The 19,779-nt window shown below is 42.2% G+C and overlaps 1 protein-coding gene across 1 annotated transcript; it reads left to right on the forward strand.

Moving 5' to 3' along the window:
• Positions 1–1,764: 1,764 nt before the first annotated feature.
• Positions 1,765–18,986, forward strand: LOC115402711 (nectin-4-like). The gene is made up of 6 exons (XM_030111234.1): positions 1,765–1,978; positions 14,309–14,650; positions 14,751–15,053; positions 18,099–18,192; positions 18,282–18,436; positions 18,955–18,986. Exons 1-6 carry the CDS (start codon positions 1,765–1,767, stop codon positions 18,984–18,986), a joined length of 1,140 nt encoding a protein of 379 aa, XP_029967094.1.
• The last annotated feature ends 793 nt before the right edge of the window (positions 18,987–19,779 follow it).

Below are 19,779 nucleotides of genomic sequence, written 5' to 3' on the forward strand. Positions count from 1 at the left end.
ACTTGCAAACCCGGTGATGGGTGATTCAAAGCAATTAATTAGCTTACAGAATGTTAATGTGTCCTCGGTTCCTCAAAACCAAAAAACTATCACAATTAAATCAACACATCACAAAGTGTTGAACATTCTACAATTTGCAAACTTGTCCCAAGCGAATTGTCCAGATAGCTACCACTTTCCATTGTCTTCGGGGAAAGAATCGCTCTGGTGCAGCGAGCTGCTCGGTGTCAGTTTGTGGTTGCTCCTTTTGTTGCTGTGCAGAGGTAGAAGATGAAGGAGTGGAAGAATTGAAGAACCGTCCTTGCTGTGGTTCTGATGGTGGCTGATTCTTACTCAGGAAGCTCCTCAGAACAACTCAGAAAAAAATTATTTGTTTTGGGGAGAACACAACACATCTTATTTACTGTTAATATATATACATGCAAAAAACTGGATAACAGAATCTTTTGAGGGTCTTTTTGAGTAGTTAATCCAGGAACTAGTGAAGGTTACAATGAATCAACAATTAATGAAAACTAGTCAACAAACTGAGTAACTGTGGAAAATAACAATTATAAGAGAAGTTAATGTCAGCTCCTTAATGCAAATCTCCTGAAAGCGCTGGAAGGGTCTAGACCAGACCTGTCAATCAAGTAGCCACGCCCCCTCATTATGAAAACTTAACGCTCTATATAAAATTCAATATTAATATATTTTCAGATGGTCCTCTGTTCTGGACGATGAAATGCCATGAAAAACAACAACTCTGAACTGTAGAAACTCAGCTGATCAGTTTCATTGATGCTTCATTTTGAATTGGAGTCTATGGACTCACAGCCTTTTTGGAGCCAGCCCCTGGTGGACACGGTGATATTGCAAGTTTTTGAAACTTCCAGGCAGGCTTCATGTTGGAGTCACATGCTTTGTCCACTTTTTATATGGTCGATGCATGCACCGGTTTGAATTTTGTGTTCGTCGCATAAAGAAAACTCTAGTACAGCAACTGAAACTTATCTTCTGACTCTTAAATATTTGTGTTCCTAAAAAATAGAACAAGATACAACATGTAGGAGGGAAAACTTAAAATTGTGATTTCAATATTGGCGAAACTCAATATGCCAAGCCAAGTTTATTCAGTTGTAACAATTGAAATTTGTTTTAAAGCCATCAACAATGAATTTTGAGTTTAAATTGCAAGCAAAACTAAGTCGATGTAATGAACATTATTTGATCACAAAATTAAGTTTGCAATGTAGAAAGTTCGTCAAAATCAACAAATGGAAATTTTTAAGTTGGAGCGTCACTTCACCCACTGCTCAGCTGTGCAGTGGGAGGTGACAGAGAATGTACCGATCTCAACCCACTGGTCCTGCATACTGCAATGTTAAGATGGGTATTGCGCCTTGGCCCCCAACTCTGCTCATATGATCTGACATGCAAGTTACTACTGAGTGTGAACATGCAGGCAACCATCAGGCAGCCTGGAGAGCCAACGAGCTCAATCATTTCTTCAACAGGTTCAGCTCACAGCCGATGCTCTCCCCTATGCATCAGGCCCCCATACACCCCCACCCCCATATTTACCCCTCATCCAACACCTCTACAACCTGAGCCTGAGTCAGGAGAGAGTTCCGGTGCTGCGGAAGACGTCCTGCCTGGTCCCTGTGTCAACCCCCCCCATTGTCTCCTGGATTACTGAACACCTGAGAGGCAGACCGCAGTTTGTCCGTCGTTTGTGTCCGTCGATACAATTACCTGAGGCTTAACGTCATCGAAACCAGAGAGATGGTGATCGACTTCAGAAAGAAGAGTAAGCCTTCACAGCCACTGTGCATGCTGGGAGAGGATGTGGAGGAGGTGGAGGACTACAAGTACCTGGGCGTGAAAACACCAACGCTGTACAGGAAGAGGATGAGCAGAATCTACTTCCTCAGGAACCTGAGATCCTTCAACATGCGCAGCAAGATGTTGGAGATGTTCTACCAGTCTGTGGAGGCCAGTGTTCTCTTCTTCACTGTGGTTTGCTGGGGGAGCAGCATTGGAGCCGGCGATTCTAATAGACTCATAAACTGATCAGGAAATCTGGCTCCATGATCGGCTGCAGACTGGGCACTGTGGAGGCTGTAGTGGAGATTAGGACACTGAAGAAACTGTTATCTTGACCACCCTCTACACCACACACTGCACAGACAGCGGAGCTCCTCCTCCAACTGACTGTTACAGCTGTACTGTAAAAAGGACAAGAAACCATTCCTGCCACAGGCCATCACTCTGTACAATAACTAAGACCTGGTTGATGGAGGAAACTCACAATGGTGTGTTGTATCGGTCCATTTCTCTGGATCGCACCCATATTTATTATCTAAAAATTCTTTATTTGTCTTTACATCCTACTCAGCACATGTCTCATTTTTTCAGCACATTTCTCATATGTTTAATCTTTTACTCTTTGGTTTGTGCTCATTGTGTATGTACGTATGTGCAGGTGTGTACTATATATATGTGTGTATATTAGAGATGCGCGGATTGCGGTTCCACCCGCGGAGCCCGCGGATAACCACGGATCGGGCGGATGACGTGTCGAAAAATTAAGATTTTAATTACATTCGGGCGGGTTGCGGTTGAAGCACTCAAATAAAAAAAGCAACATTTTAATAGCCAAACACTATTCTGCGGATGGCGGGCGGGTTCGGTTTTGAAAATTGATAAAAAATCTTTGGTGCGGGCGGATAGCGGGCGCATGGAGATTTTAAGAAGCGGTTGCGGATGGAAAAATGAGCCATCCGCGCATCTCTAGTGTATATCTATCTATACATATATCAGTGTGTGTATATGGGTATGCATATATGTATGAACATATGCGTATATAGTCTTCATTGTATATAATTTTCTGATTAAATTCTGTATACGGTACTTTTTTTATTTTTTGGTTTGATTTTATGGATGCTGTTGCAACACTTTAATTTCCCAGTTTGAGATTAATAACTCTATGCTACTCTCATATATCTCATACATATATCATGTATGTCAACATATAGATATATCATATGTGAATTTGATATATTTTCTTTTATTTGTATTTCCTGTTTTCTTGGGAAACCCTGATTAGTTTGAGGCAAATCTTGTGAAAGTATTTCAGTGAAGTTTCTCCACCAGATTTAGTAACTTTTACAGACTGAAAATGTTGGAGAGCTACTAAACTTAAAAAAAGTCCACATTAAATTGTGAAAGATAATATTGTTTTGTTTATTTGTTTTTCTAATTGTGTACAATTTAGTCCTTAAAATGGATAAATGTACCATTCATGAAGACAAGATCACTACAAAAAATTATTTTCAGCAGTTGATGCCTTCTGTACATGATTGTTTTTAATGCTTCGGTCCTCCTTGAAGGGACAAGGATGCAGTGCATCGAGTGTCACGACCTTCCATGTGCGACAGTGAGTGGGTGGGATGTGTGAGAGTGGGTGGGTTGAGGTGACAGTGACGTTGCTGATATATCATATTTTCCATATATCATCACAGAAACAGTCGCTTTATCTTTGTTGGGGAAAGAAGAGCTGCTGGGTGACATCTCTGCAAAGAACTTGTTTGGAAGGCAAGTAGAAACGAAAAAACTGCAGATCATATCTATAAACTGAGTGGAAACTTTGAGGGTAAAGAGTATATTTGTCTCTAGAGAAGCATTGTGTAAATTACAATAGAGAGATTTCTTCTTTCTGTACATTTTTGTTTTTTTGTTTTGTTTTTGTGGTTCATATTGTGGCTTCTGATCCGTTTCAGAAATTATTTCAAAGATTTCATTCTGTTATGAAAATCAAACTGAAGTCATTCAATGCAGAGTATTGTTTTTGTGGTTAAATGTAACTATTAAGTGCATCTCGCTCAGTCCGTGGTGTCCGTGACATTAGTTCCATGGCCACTGAGCAGGCGCTTGATTTTTGTGAGCGCTTGATGGCTGTGGTTTAGCGGGGAGCGCAGTCGTCTTACCATCGGGAGGTTCTTGGTTCAACTCCTGTCTCCCCCTGTCTGCATGTTGCAACCCCCCAGCTATGGGTAAGATAGCACCATTGCCTTGTGGTCGTCATGGGAGAGACAAAGGCTGAGGGGAGGCTCCGGGAGACCCCTGGAGTGGAGCCCCGAAGGTAGTTGGTCCTTGGATTGTGGCACCTTCCAGCAACTCCTGTGGCCAAGCTGGTACCAACTGTACGAGACTGTCCCTTCCGTTGGACACTACCAGTGAGGCTGAGAAGGGGGATCTGTCATTTGTATTAATTTAATTTATCTAGGAATCAAAATTTTTGGAAGCCTAAATCAATGTTTTTAGTTGAACTAACACAGAATTGTGGTTAATTTGACCCAGAATTTGGGCACATTCAACCAATATATATGGTAAAATTGACACAGGGCTGAAATTAATTTGATGCAACATTTGGGTTAAAAATGAGCACAATATTCAACTCAATCATATGGTAGAATCGACCTGGACTAAAACTGATTTGACCCAATGATTGGATTAAATCTGTGAATCCATCTGCTGGGTTAAAAAGACCAACCCATTTTGTTGGGTAAAAATAACTACTGTTGGGCTGGTCCAATATTGATTAAGCTTTGGGTTAAAAAATAAACCAATTGGGTTGTTTTTTACCATTCATTTTTTAGGGTGTACTGCCTGACTTGTCTTGCCTTCATAGCAGGAAACATGTCTAAGACTTCATCATATGACAGGTGTTTCGAGATATTCCGATTTATCGATTTATGCTCATGATTGTCTGTTCTGACGTATAGACAAGCTTGTAATGACACACACACACACACACACACACACACACACACACACACACACACACACACACACACACACACTTTTTTTCCCCCCCTACACCTCATGGTGTACGTGGGGACAGACCATTGATGGTATGGGACAGACCCGCGCAGGCTTGTTATGCGCCCAAGACAAGCCCGAGGAAAGCACCTGGTAGTACCTCACAATTTGAATCATGCACTCTTCTCCCACGGGGCCATTGCTCTTCACACACACTGCGCTCCAGGCAGCCAGGCACAACATCGGACAGCAGGTGCAAAGAAGGCGCATTCTGCTCTCTGTCCGTTATGGACCTTTTCATTCATCACATTCCTCTTAATCGTTTTGCTCCGACTTTCAACCTGCTGATGCTGATGCTCTTTTGGAACCGAAATACACAAGGTATAGAGCTTTTTCTGCCGTCTTTATCCCGCTATATTTTCGACATTGTTGGATCTCCATATAATGTTATTAAAGGGACAGAAATCACTGAAGTTCAGCGGAGAAAAACGACATGAGTGATGTTGACATGTTCTGCAGCTTGGTTCGTGTGTGTGTGACTGAGAGAGAGAGGAAGAGATGAACTGCTGAGTACAATGAATGCATTGAAGGAAAGCTTGAAGGAGCAGGAAGAAGTTTAATGCCACACATAACGATGATCAGGCTGGCTGCAGTGCATGATAGTCGATGGAGGTAAAGTTCTCCTTCATTCTCAACTAAAGTAGAATTATTCACTCAGTCTTCAACAGATTTCCAAACGATCTGTTTAGTTTAAAACGTCACATGTGTAGCCATGACATAGTGTGGATATTTTAAAAATGCTGGTTTCACCATCCAAATACAATACAAGTGGAATAGATATTCTAGTCATAGACATCACCATCAAAGTGAAAACCACGTTGAGGGTGGAGAGGCTGCCATCTAACCACGTGGACTGGAGCAGCATTGTACAGAGGTAAGAGCCTTTCTTTTATCTTAAAGTGGAATTATTCACTGAATTTTCCACTGATTTCCAAACAACGGTTTGATTTGTTTAAAACGTCACACATGTGGCTATGACACAGGGTGTTTGGATGTTTTAAAAACAAAATCCAACATAAAATAACTGGAAAAAATGCCAGATTTTTTTTTGTCTCTCTTATGGATGTTCTAATTAAACCAGATACTGAAGAATCACTTTTCACTGGTAAAGAGTTAGTAAAGAATAACATGGACAGAGCTGCTTGTTAAATAGAGAAATAAACCCAGATTGGGCAGACTGAATTCCTTCACTCTGCCTCCAGGTTCTTCACATTAAACACAGCTCACTCACATTATTAACATGTTACTGCTGCCTACGGCTGCTTACTGGAGAAATAACTACCTTGAGACCCTATTTAAGCTAAAATACATTAAATACACAAATTGTTTAGTCCTACTGATCATGTTTTGTAACAAGCCATGAAATTTATTGATCTAAAAGCTGACATGAAATCATCCCATTATTCATTCTGATACATTTTGAGCTTTAAGATATTAATTACTCTGTTTTTTTTGGGGGGGGGTTAAATTTGTAAAAATTGCAGTTTATATTTTTCCCAGAGGTGGCTGACTTCAGTGGATGTTAAACCTGACCAAAAGAAGATGCTGAGAAGAAGACTGGAGGAAGATCAGAAGAATCTGGATGACAGACTCTGATGATGGACGCCATGGCCAGAACAAAATGTCATCAATAAACCAGTATTTTATATGGTAGTTTATAGTAGTTTGTAGATATGCATATGGTTTTAATGAGACAGATGTTGCATCTATGGCTTTACTGTTTTTGATATTTATCATGTTGAAACTAAGTATGAATCAAAATAAAATATAATATGATAATTAATATGGAAACAGCAATACTGTGACGATTAAAAGATAATAATAGCAATAATAATCCTAATAGTTATAAAATGTAAATATAATAACGATATCATAACTGTGATAATAATTGATATAACAAAGCAATATAATAATGATGAGGATCAGAATCACACAATCATAATATCAGTAACAATCAAGTACAATATACATCCTTAAACCAATTCTCTCAATACAAGTCTCAATCAGCCTGAACAGTTTATGAGTTCATTTCATTCTGTTTATGTCTGTGTGTCCTCCATGTATGATGTTTATAATAAACTAAAAGAGAAGTTGAAAACTGATCAGTTTATGATCACTTCTATTGTGAAACTTAAATTTTTTCAGTCTGCTTTGGAAGTGAGGTCCACCGTGGCAAGATGGCCGCCAGCAGGCATGTCGGCTCCAATTCTCAGCAGCGTGAATGGGGCGTCTACGTATATGACATCCGAGATTCTAATGAGGAGGAGATGCAAACCAGATCCTGGAGAATCAGTGTTCAATGGTAACGTGTCCGTAAAGAACAACATGGAGAGAGCTGAGTGAAACTCTCTGCTCTGCCTCCAGGTTCTTTCCATAATATAACATTTGGAGCTGTGAAGTCCAATGAACGAGTCTTTCGTTTGAACGACTCTTTTAAAGGGCTTATATTATGCTATTTTTCAATCCCGTCATATAGATCTCTGAAGTCCAAAAACATAGTACGGTTTCTAAGTTTGTTCGCCCACCTTCACCTGGTTTACAGTCAAGTCGGCACCACTCCAAGTCGGCCCCGGCCAACTCGGCACCGCCCCGGGATACAGTCAACTCGGCATCAAGCCAACTCGGCATCAAGCCAAGTCGGCATCTCGCCAAGTCGGCCTCGCGGGCGGGGGGGGGGGCCTCTCGAGTGGCCGAGTTGGTCGGTGCGGACTTGACTGTAAGCTGCTTACCAACTCGGCCAAAAGCGTCTTTCTTTTTTTTTTAATCACGATGGTGGATAATGTACCTGGGAGCTTCATGTTTGACGTCCGAGTAGCTTAGCTACGCTTAGCGGCTGTCTGGTCATGTGACCGGTCCCAAGGCATTCTGGGAATCGTAGTGCAGCGATGCCGGCTGCGCCGCGACGCTTTGTAGTTTTTTTCGTGCCGGCAGCGCCGCTTCTCCTCACGTAGCAGGCAGGGGACTGGAGGACAAAATGTGTGGTTATGGTGACTGACAGGTTAGAGGTGGAGAATGGACCTGGAGCTTCATGGTTGACGTCCTGTTTGAACCGAGTAGCTTAGCTACGAGCGCACAGCGCGAGCGGCTGTCTGGTCATGTGACCAGATCATGTGACCGGCATGTGATCCGCGAACGCCGCCTGATCAAACCAGTCGCCTGCATTATAATTTTATTGTAATGTTCTCCACCCCTGAAGTTTGGTTAGCCAGTACAATTAGATCTAAAACATGTAGGGTCACCGCTCCTGAGGACTGGAGTTTGACACGTGATTTAAATGTATACATGACGACCGTCATTTCAGTGAAATGAAATGTATATAATATTTTACCGGAGGGCTACGTTTATGAGCTTATGAACGCCAAGAAACCACATGAACAGCTTAACGTACTACTGGTAATCGTTTGATATTACAGTCCCAGTTGCTATTACTGTTGACGCACACTAGATGGCGGGCAAACAACATTTACAACAAAATACATGCTTTTGCAAATGACAATGTTTGTTAAAGAAAAGAATAATGACTGATAAACTAACAATGTTGATCAGAAATGAACAAATCAGCATAAGCATAATGCAATACAGGTATTATGTTGTGGTTGGGATGCAATACAGCAAGTATGATCGAGTTCGTCATGCAGCTTCGGTCTTCCTAGGTTTCCACTGATTGGGTAAAAATAAATTAATTGTACTGGCTGACCAAACTTCGGGGGTGGAGAACATTACAATAAAATTATAATGCAGGCGACTGGTTTGATCATGCGGCGTTCGCGGATCACATGCCGGTCACATGATCTGGTCACATGACCAGACAGCCGCTCGCGCTATGCGCTCGTAGCTAAGCTACTCGGTTCAAACAGGACGTCAACCATGAAGCTCCAGGTCCATTCTCCACCTCTAACCTGTCAGTCACCATAACCACACATTTTGTCCTCCAGTCCCCTGCCTGCTACGTGAGGAGAAGCGGCGCTGCCGGCACGAAAAAAACTGCAAATCGTTGCGGCGCAGCCGGCATCGCTGCACTACGATTCCCAGAATGCCTTGGGACCGGTCACATGACCAGACAGCCGCTAAGCGCTGCGCGCTTGTAGCTAAGCTACTCGGACGTCAAACATGAAGCTCCCAGGTACATTATCCACCATCGTGATTAAAAAAAAAAAAAGAAAGACGCTTTTGGCCGAGTTGGTAAGCAGCTTACAGTCAAGTCCGCACCGACCAACTCGACCAACTCGGCCACTCGAGAGCCCCCCCACCCGCGAGGCCGACTTGGCGAGATGCCGACTTGGCTCGATGCCGACTTGGCTTGATGCCGAGTTGACTGTATCCCGGGGCGGTGCCGAGTTGGCCGGGGCCGACTTGGAGTGGTGCCGACCTGACTGTATCCCCCTTCACCTTCGTCAGCCTCTGGTCAGACTCTCGTCCACATGCTTCGCCCTGAGGTGTTTCAATAAATTACAAGTGATAAATGAACAAGATCGCGCACTCCCTCTAGCAAATTTAGCATTGCAGAGCTTGCATTTTGCAAAGTGTCGTGGATTTTTATTTAAAAAGTATGCTAGGCCTAGCCTCGTAAACCAGACCCGCCCACTCCTCATCCACATTTGGATTTTGGAGTTGAGCTCAGTCTGGCTAGGAGCCCATAGAAGGGGATTTCACTCAGCCACGAAAAGACTGAGCCAATCAGTGTTGACGCTATTTTTTTTCAAAATTTTTTGGCGAATTCCGGTGGCTAAACCGGAAGTGACGCTATCGCTGTGCGTATCGGAGATGACGGACTTTAACTTCAACCATCGTCTGAAAGCTGCAATCAGTAAAGTTATAGCCAAAATACCAAGAATTACAACAATAAAGCAAGAGCAAGAGTCTGCGCCTGGTGAGTTTCTAACAGAAAAAGGCATTTTCACGTGTCTTTGTGTGGAAGGAAGCTGGAGCTAATGAGCTCATGCTAACCCTGAGAGAAGCGAACGCATTATGATGACATATTTGTTTTGAAGCGCTGATTGGCTGAAGTGCGCTGTCAGTCAAAGGAGTAACCGACGCCCCCTGCAAGAAGTTTCTATGGGCTCCTATCCAGACGCTCAACTCCAAATCCAAATGTGGATGAGGAGTGGGCGGGTCTGGTTTACGAGGCTATCCTAGGCCAGTTGCGATGCAAAAAACCCACAAACATATTTTCCAGACAAACCTTAAAATCTTCAATTATATCCACTCTTGGTTCCTCCAGGAAAAATCAGACGGAGTCGGAGTCAGAATGCAAAATAGAGAGTTTTATTACTACAACTCCCGGCAGCCAGGTGGGCCAGAGCACTGACGTACGGACAAGGGCTGTCACGATATCAAATTTTCTCTTCACGATTATCATGGGCAAAAAATATCACGATAACGATATTATCACGATATCAGCAAAAATTTAACTAATAATGGTACAAACATTCAGATTCATCTTTAATTTTATTTTTGTTCGTTTTCTCTCTTTTCCCAGATGAATTACATTCAGAATACCTGTCAAATGAGGTGTTGAAACTATATGAGAACAGTAACTGTACAACTGCATACCAAAAGTGGAGTTACACTCAACTAATTAAAAATCTGATGAACTGATTAACAGAGGATCCACAGCAGAGGCGTAATTTACGTAGGGTTGGTGGGTTATGAAAACCCTCGGCCCTGTTGAGGTGAAATCCTGTACCACCACCACACTGCCAAGTTGTTTTGTTTGTTTGTTTGTTTAAATCGGAGGCGGAATGAGCGCAGCAGCTGCTTCTCTCCAGCCAGAGGCGCCGCTACTGGCTGGGGCCCCGAGCTGAAGGGGGTCCTGAGGAACGGCTGACATCAGTCAATTTCAATGACAAATTTTAGGCGCTACACTAGACGCTGCAACGACAACGTGTCGAAAATCCCCCGCATGGGGCCCTTTTCCGAGTACTCACCGGTTAGTTGCCAGAAGGGGGCCGGCGGAGAAGACGGCGGATATCAGCGACACAACTTGAACCCCCCCCCCCCCGGACACATTACAATGACACGTCTGGAACCTACCTAATGGGGCCCCACTACTACCCGCTTGTATCAGCGTGCAGTCAGTGTTGCTAAACACACTTTTTTCGGGTTAGGATAGAGCGTCTCGCTGTCGTTGTCGGCCACCGCCGACATGTTTAGTTCACTCGTGACGCTCGCTAACTGGGAGCCCCGCTAGCTAGGAGCCGTGCCGCTACCGCTGCTCTGCTGTGTTTATGAGAGGGGGCAGAGGGAGGGGTGCTGCAGGAGGGAGACGAGGCAGGACGGAAGAACAGGAGCGGATTATGAAAATACACTTCAACACGTTTCAAGTGGCGCTAGATCCTCTTTACGATATTATCATGTGCGCATTTTGAACACGATATTGAAATTTCATTTTTTTAATACCACGATTATCGTCAATACCGGTTTACCGCGACAGCCCTAGTACGGACCAATTTCAGCTCTCTCCTTTTATACTGTTTCTGGAAGAGCACCTGTGTCTTGTTTTTCTCAACTTTACGACATATCACTCAGTGGGGACTTGCACACTGGCACAGCTGCAGGTGTTGTCTCCTTTCTGCTTAGCGTACTCTCTATACATGTCACATACGTGCTCGGTAATTCCCCACAATCCATAAATTTTGCACCACTGGTCACGTGGGTCCCATCGGTGAAAAAATAAAAACTCTGGCTGTGTTTGAAACCGCATACTGTCTACTACATCCTTACATACTCATACTATCCATCCTGCATCCTGCTTATTCAGTCCATCAAACAGTATGCAAAGCGTTTACACTACAGCATACTACATAATAACCCACAATGCATTGCACTTCTTCCATGAGCAGAAATCGATCTGCTAAAGCTGATTTCACTTTAGCTCTAAACTCTTCAAATGTATAACTTCATCGAGATTTGTTTTTAAATTAGGCGACAAAGTGGTCGTTTAGAGCCCAAGTGTGTCGTTTATTTGTCCGAATATCAGCCGTTTATGATTTTGTTCGGACGAATTCGGCGAAATTCAAGCCAGCCGCAGTGAGCAACGCACTTCCGGTTATTTTCACCAAAATAAACCACCCCTTTCCCTTTCTCATGCAAAAAAACCTCAGTGAGAAATCTGTGCTTTTACTTTGAAAACAAGAACCCAACCTTTCAGCCATATATCTCGCAGCGAGTCGCTTAACATCGCCGTTTGGACCGGTGTCCCGTCAATGGACCAGTTATGATGCCAATTATAATGCTTTACCGACAGAGAGTTTTTTCGGCTCTTCAACAAAGATCGGCTCGCCGTCTTCGGTGCATCATGGTCACTTTCAACATGAACTTGTTGTCAGATGTGTTTTTTTTTTGTTACTATTTTTAATCAGTGTCAATCCAATCAGAAATCTCATAATATGACATACCTACGAGCACAAACAATGGAGGGAAGATTATGTCTAGAACCATACTCAGCTTGCTGAATGTACATCATGAAGAAACAGTCATTGTGAACTGAATAAAATTTATTCAAATGTCCGTCGCGTTGCATCTTGGGTAATTTCAGTATGAGTAGTGAACTCACGATGTCTGCTCAACATTTCTGGCAAATGCAGTATGCATCCGGGAACTTCTCGCATACTCAAAATCGCATACTGCCAGTGTAAACACACTGCATACTCAATAAGTTAGTATGAGTAGTCGGTAAGTACGCGGTTTCGAACACAGCCTCAGACGAGGTGGCCTCGCTTCTGGCAGGCTGCCAAGTAGATGCGGTAAAAAAAGAAAAACCGAGCAGGGAAAAAAATAAAAAGAGAGACAGACTAAGGCAGGAAAAAATAGAAGAATACATCTTTTTCCACACACTATACCTAAACAAAGACATGAATAATATGAAAAATACTAAGCGACATAATATAATGAACACTTTAAACAAAAACATGCATAATATGAATAATACAAAATAACACAATGTAATGAATACTAGATAAACATAATATGAAGAATACTATATAATTATGAAACAAAAGCTTGGCTCATTTTCGCTTATATAAAAGAATTTCCACATCGGCGAAGTTTTGGTGAGACGAGCAGCTGTTCTGGATTAATTCCTGTTGTCTCTGCACTGGATGAGACGCTCATGGAGAAGTCAGCCCGTGTAGCTCAGCAAGAGGAGGGTTTCTTTCTCTTTCATTTTCAAGGGCAGCTTGCATCCCATTCGGTTGCTCTACCGCCATCTGCTGGTGAGAAGGGCTTACTACGCGTGGGATTTTCTTGCCTCGAGTATCGGCAGCTGGTATCGGCAGCCTTCAAGAGTACCCGATACTTTGAAATAAGGCCAGTATCGGCCCGATACCGATACCGATACCTGGTATCGGTACTCACACATCCCCACATACTACTTTAAGAAACTCACAAAGTGAAAAAAGCATAACATAAGACCTTTAAGTGAACGTCGAGAGCCGGTTCACGGCTGTCTGAGAGGTGTTCCTATGTGAAAATTGTCCATTGGGCTGGTGTGGTTACACGTGGTCTGCGGTTGTGAGGCTGGTTGGATGTACTGCCATATTCTCTGCAACGCCTTTGGAGACGGCTTATGGTGGAGAAATGAACATTCAGTGCACGAGCAACAGATCTGGTTGACATTCCTGCTGTCAGCATGCCAATTGCACGCTCCCTCAATGCTTGCGACATCTGTGGCATTTTGCTGTGAGACAAAACTGTACATTTCAGAGTGACCTTTTATTGTGGGCAGTATAAGACACACCTGGGCACTAATCATGATGTCAGATCAGCATCTTGATGTGGCACACCTGTGAGGTGGGACGGATTATCTCAGCAAAGCAGAAGTGCTCACTATCAAACATTTAGACAGACTTGTGAACAACATTTGAAAGAAATGGTAATATTGTGTATCTGGAATGAATTTTAGATCTTTGAGTCCATCTCATGAAAAATGGGAGCAAAGACAAAAGTGTTGTGTTTATATTTTTGTTGAGTATATCTTTGGAATATTAAAAACTGGCCTAATAACCTGTGCAAGGACAATTCTGAAGTGTTGTAAAGATCCCCAAATCCCCAGGCTGAATAAGACTCAGATGATTGAAGCAGCAACATCTGAGAATGATGCTGGGAAGATTGAACAATCAAACTGATGTAATCAACAAACAATGGGGTAATTTTGGCAGATTTGCATCAGAGACAGAAAGCTAGAATGCATAAAGACAATCCTGATTTGACAAAAATATGCTGCAGCACTACCTGTGCTGAACCCGGGATCATAGAAGCCCTTCATATAGAAGTATATGTGTGCACATATATAGAAATATGTTTAATCACCTGCTGACCTGCCCATTTTCTTTTTCTCTTCTCTTTCTTTTCCTTCAACTCCCTCATTGTTCAGGCCCACAGGGTTTTGATTCCTGTATAATTATGTAGTTATGTCTCTGTTTCAGTGATGTTGTTGTTCTTCCAGGTGTCTCAGTGACTGGTGGAAACCTGACCGTGGTGGAGGGACATGATGTTACTTTACCCTGCAAGATGACTGAGCAGGAGAAGACACTCACTCAGATATCATGGAGGAGGAAGACCAGAGGAATGCCTGGGAATCCTTTTTTTTTCACCATTTCAGAAGAAAACGGTCAAAGTTTTGTCGATGATCCTGATCCTCGAATCAGTGTCATTGGACATTTTGCAGAGAGGGATGGAACTCTACAAATATCCAATGTTTCGTTAAATGATGAAGGAAGATACAGGTGTATTTTTTCTTTGTTTCCCAGTGGAACTTACAGTAAAAAAATACCTCTACAAGTACAAGGTACATGACATTTAGTATGTGGGGTGCATGAGAGAAAATTGCCGGTCTTGCCTTCTTGCTCGTATTTTCACCTTTCTGTCTACTTTTCATTCTCCTCCAGTCCCTCCAGCTACAAGCCTCAACTCCACCCTTCTTATTTTGGGAAATGAAGAAGTTCTTCTTGCCACCTGCACAGCTGCTGCCTCCCGGCCCGCTGCGCAGCTGCGGTGGATCACTGGCGCTCTTGAGAAGAATTTAAGGGAAACGACCAGCGTCACGGAGCACGATAATGGAACCACGACCACGGTGTCGTCGCTGTTTGGAGTGCCGAGGAGAGAAATCAGCGGTCATGAAGTGCAGTGTGTGGTCAGCAGCTCGGCCCTGGCAGAAGAACACCGCGAGGCTTTCACCTTACAGGTCTTCTGTAGGTACTTTCCTTCCTCACTTGTTGATGGATGTTCTCATTCCAGTTCTTCCGTTGTTTATTATCAGTTTAATTAAGATAGTCACACTGATGAAATCAACAACATTTAAAGCAGAAAGACATGACAGCAAGTTTAAAAATAAAAAAGATTGTGATCAATGTCAGAGTGAAGCAAAGCACAGTTTGGACCATCTGTTTATCTAAATGTCATTTCAGGCTTTGAATTAATCCTTATTGCTCTGCATGTTTCATAGCAGAAAGATTTTGAATATACTTTATTTTCTGACTGTTTGACTCACAGTCATAAAGACACCAAGAAGTCTTCTGTGGTGAAGACATCTCTTGTCCAGACGGAGGCTCAGAGCTTTTCCTGTCGTTGGTCCTAAGTGTTGGAATCAGCTGCCACGGCCCATCAGATGAACCACTGAACTGTTAGGTATATACTTTAATTAGCACTACTGTCATGATGAAGTAAAGGGAACAGCTGTATTAACTGCACATCAGGTCATTGTGAAACTTGTTCCTGAGACAAGTACACCAAGTTTATACGATGTTTTGCTAAAGTGTAAACTAGGGGTTTCCTCAGATATTCAACTATTCGATGATTCGTTCGAAGGGGCCTGATTCGACGGCCAACAGTCGAAGCATCGCAAAATGTGGTTATTGAATGAGGACCATTCCATTACAGCTGTATGGGGGTGCTGAATGACTGATTTTACATAGAATTGCTTGTTTTTTCCAAATAAACATGATATAAAGCCTATTTGATATACATGTCAGCCTATCAAATACACTGTGGAAAAACCTCTAGTGTAAACATACCCACTCGAGGTGTTCCCGACTAAGAATTTACATAGTCGAATCTGATTCGTGCGATCCTGCTGATCGTTGACTGATAGTCGAATCTATCATCTCTTTTTTTTCATTTTAGAATCATTTGAATAGGCTACAGCAGAATGTTGAAGTAATTAAAAAAAAAAAAAACAGCACAGGCAGGTAAAACAACCCTTTTATTTTTTTTCACACTGAAACACAGACTGGAACAAAGTGTCGGTAACTTTCACCATCAAACAAATGAAGTAGTTCAAATGACCAGAACCAAACCCACTTCTAACAAACGGGCTAAAGCATTTAATTTATTTATATCTATAAACTCTGCAGATAAGCTCAAATTTTTTGGCTTAACAATTTCTCACATTATCTGCTCAAATTAAATGAAATGGGCTTGATTGCGCTGTGTCGGTCCGTTTGGCAGTGCAACATCCATGCAAAAACAAACACTAAATTATATAGAATAAGGCTTTTAGATACATTAGAAAAATAATATAATAACCTAAAATATTACAATTAAACTAAATAAAAGTCAGCATTAAAATTGAAAAGTGAGTGACAGAAACATCTTTCATATACCCAGTTATCTGGCTACTGACCCGTTTAAGGTGGAAAGCCATGTTGTTGTGGAATGATAAGAAAGGAGCTGCTGACACAACTTGCATTTGAATTTTTTTGGATCATCTTTGACTTGTTCTGAAGTTTTTTTTCCCGACATTGTGAGCCTTTTAAAGTTAAGCCAAACCACCGCCGAGATGCTGCTCTGTGATGGAGCTCTGCGCAAAATGGGATTGTGCCACTCACCATGGTGGTTCAGTCACAAACACTAAATAGATAGAATATTGAATAAAAGTACAAGTTAAGTAATTTTTTCCACAATGTATTTGATAGGCTAACATGTATATCAAATAGGCTTTATATCATGTTTATTTGGAAAAAAAACAAGCAATTCTATGTAAAATCAGTCATTCAGCACCCCCATACAGCTGTAATGGAATGGTCTTCTTCAATAACCACATTTTGCGATGCTTCGACTGTATGATTGGCCGTCGAATCAGGCACCCCTAATACCCACATGCTCCGAAGATATCAACACTCACACACTCGGGCAGGGTTGGGCAACTGGCGGCCCGTGGGCCGCGTACGGCCCGCACCCTCACTCCGTACGGCCCTTAAATTATTTTTTGAAAACTATAAAAATGTGTCTTTTGCTCCATTGATTCAGTTGTAATGACATACTTTGGCCACCAGAGGGTACCATGAACGGAGACGCCCTTCTTTCCAGCAGCGTTCTCCACCAGTGAGGAAGAGAGAACAAGGGAAAAGAAAACTATACTGGGAAAACCGTGTCTTTCACGTTAAGTGGGAAGCAGAATGTGTTTACAGAATTTAAAGGCAAACCTATGTGCTTGGTCTGCTTAGAGACCCTATCGAGAATGAAAGATTTTAATTTAAGTCACCACTACAATAAGCTGCACAAAACAAAGCCTCCCTGCCATTCGTCCTTGAGATGGGTTGATTTGTATTTTTTGTGTATTCATGGAGAATTTTAAAATGTAAAAAAAAAAAGGGTAGTTTAAAAATTCACAGAATAAGTGCTGTAATTGCAATTAATGTTATGTTTTTATGTAGCTCCCTGCCATCTCTGAAAAGGGTTTTTGTGTTTTATTCATAAGAGCCCTTTGGACTTGGAGAAAAACAGTAAATAGATTTCTTTTTTGTTGGCTTCAAACCTTTTGTATTCTCATTTTCAAAGAAGATTACAACTTTTATACATGCATTTGAGCATGAAAATGTGAAGTTATTGTACTGTGTGTTGGGCCAATAAATATATATTACATAAACATGTAAAATGGCAGTTTTATCATGTCTGGTTAAGTGTGCGGTCTTATGCGGCCCTCTGGTAGTGTTGACAAAAAAATGTGGCCCTCTCCATCGTTTATGTTGCCTAACCCTGCACTAGAGTTCTAAACATCCTCGATCATGATGTCTGCTTTTGGTTGGCAGCTGACATCAACTCCAAATTGTCCAATTGTGAACAAAGTCCAACCGATGTGTCGGGGCCCAGCCCAGAAGAACATGGAATAAAAGCTCTGTCTCATGAATGATCAGGATCCTTCACTTTCTAGTAACTGCAAACTATATTTGTGAATTCCTCTTTAAAGCATGCTTGAGCTGCTGTGAATAACTCTCTCACTCTTGTCCTGTTTGCAGTTCCCCCCATGAACGTGACCATCGTAGAAACGTCAGACGACACCCTTGAATGTGTTTCTGAGGGAAACCCAGAGCCGAGCGTCAGGTGGACCAGGTACAGCTATCTGAATATCAAGCTCTTTGTTGGTCTGATTCCTCTCTCAGACCCTCCATCTCATGCTGTGTCTTATGTCTCTCTTTCAGATCTGACAAGACTTTACCCGAGTCTGACTTCAGAGTTGATGGTGGGAAGCTGACGTTTCTGCGAAAGGCTTCTGAACTGAAAGGCTTCTATCAGTGTGAGGTTTCAAACCCATACGGACAACAAAGCCAGCAGGTCTACTGGACTGTTGTTTCAGGTGAGGCTACGGCAACGGTTTTACATAGACTGGTGTTGGTGATGTTTTTAAATAAACAATTGTTAAAATGTTATTTATCTGTGATGTTGTGGTTCTCGAGGCTTGATAGGATAGTGGCCCCAGAGGGAACGACTTCTGTTCAGGATGAGAATTTTTTTCGGTTAACTGAGAGCTGCTCAGTTAACCTGGCCTGCTCACCCTCCACTCTGTGCACAACAGACAGTGATTGTCTGTTGCGTTTTATTTGTAATTCACTCTTCATTTACATAAAATCTCAAAGTGCTACATAAAAGCTGAGGAAGGGATAAAAACAACAAAAGAAAAAGTGGTTTCGAGTTTAAAGTGGACATTTACCTGAAAGCTCAGTTAAAGTTCTTCAGAACTTTTTTAAAAGTATGAACTGTCTGGAGTTCTCGGGTGGTCAGGGAGGGTGTGAGGGTGGGACGAAGTTTAGCAATGTTTTTAAGTTGAGAAAAGGAAAATTTTCACAGATGCTTGATGTGGTTGTTTCATGTCAGGTGAGGATCCAGCCTCACACCAAGACTGCTAACTGCTGATGAGAGAGGAATGTCTTTTCTGGAAATAGAGTCAGTGGTTATTGAGGATGACTGGACCTGATGAGTCCCTACAAAAAATGGCTTCGATTTGAGAGCTGTTCAACTGGAGGAAGCTTTGACTTATTCAGGCCTTGCTGTTTCACAAGTTGACACAACAAGAATTTTACTGTGTACTGTAGAGTTGAATGGCATTTGGAGAAAGTGCTAGTGATCTAAATGTTGTGTGTAATCTAAAAATAAAGGGCAAAAATGAAATACAAAAGCACAGTGAATCACTTCAAATGTTAAACAACATATTTCCACCTTTAATAACAGATGCTTGCTTGAAGTCATTCTTAATTCTTTGTGTGTTTTTTTGCTTCCAGGATCCAACCCTGCTCCTTGGATCTCATTTGGTCTTTCGCTTTTCCTGAACATCATCGGTGGTGCAGTGTGGTACTTGTATAAAGCTGGATGCATTACAAGGTAATCAGCCCGATACCCCACAATTTATGCAATGAAGCATGCAAATACACCCTGTTATCAGGGCCCCAACAACTGCCTAAAAAAGTTGTTTCTTAGGCAAAATGCTGCTGCAAGAGTTCTGACAAGAACCAGCAGGAGAGAACCATCAGCCCAACATGAGCTTCTCTTCACTGGCTTCCTGTTAAATCCAGAATGGAATTTAAAATCCCTCTTTTAACCTACAGCTCTGAACAACCAGGCTCCATCATATCTTAAAGAGCTTTTAGTCCCATCATACCCAGCAGAACACTTGTTCTCAGAGTGCTGGCCTGCTGGAGGTTT

Source organism: Salarias fasciatus, chromosome 16 (genome assembly GCF_902148845.1).
Source record: "Salarias fasciatus chromosome 16, fSalaFa1.1, whole genome shotgun sequence".
Lineage (NCBI taxonomy): Eukaryota > Metazoa > Chordata > Actinopteri > Blenniiformes > Blenniidae > Salarias > Salarias fasciatus.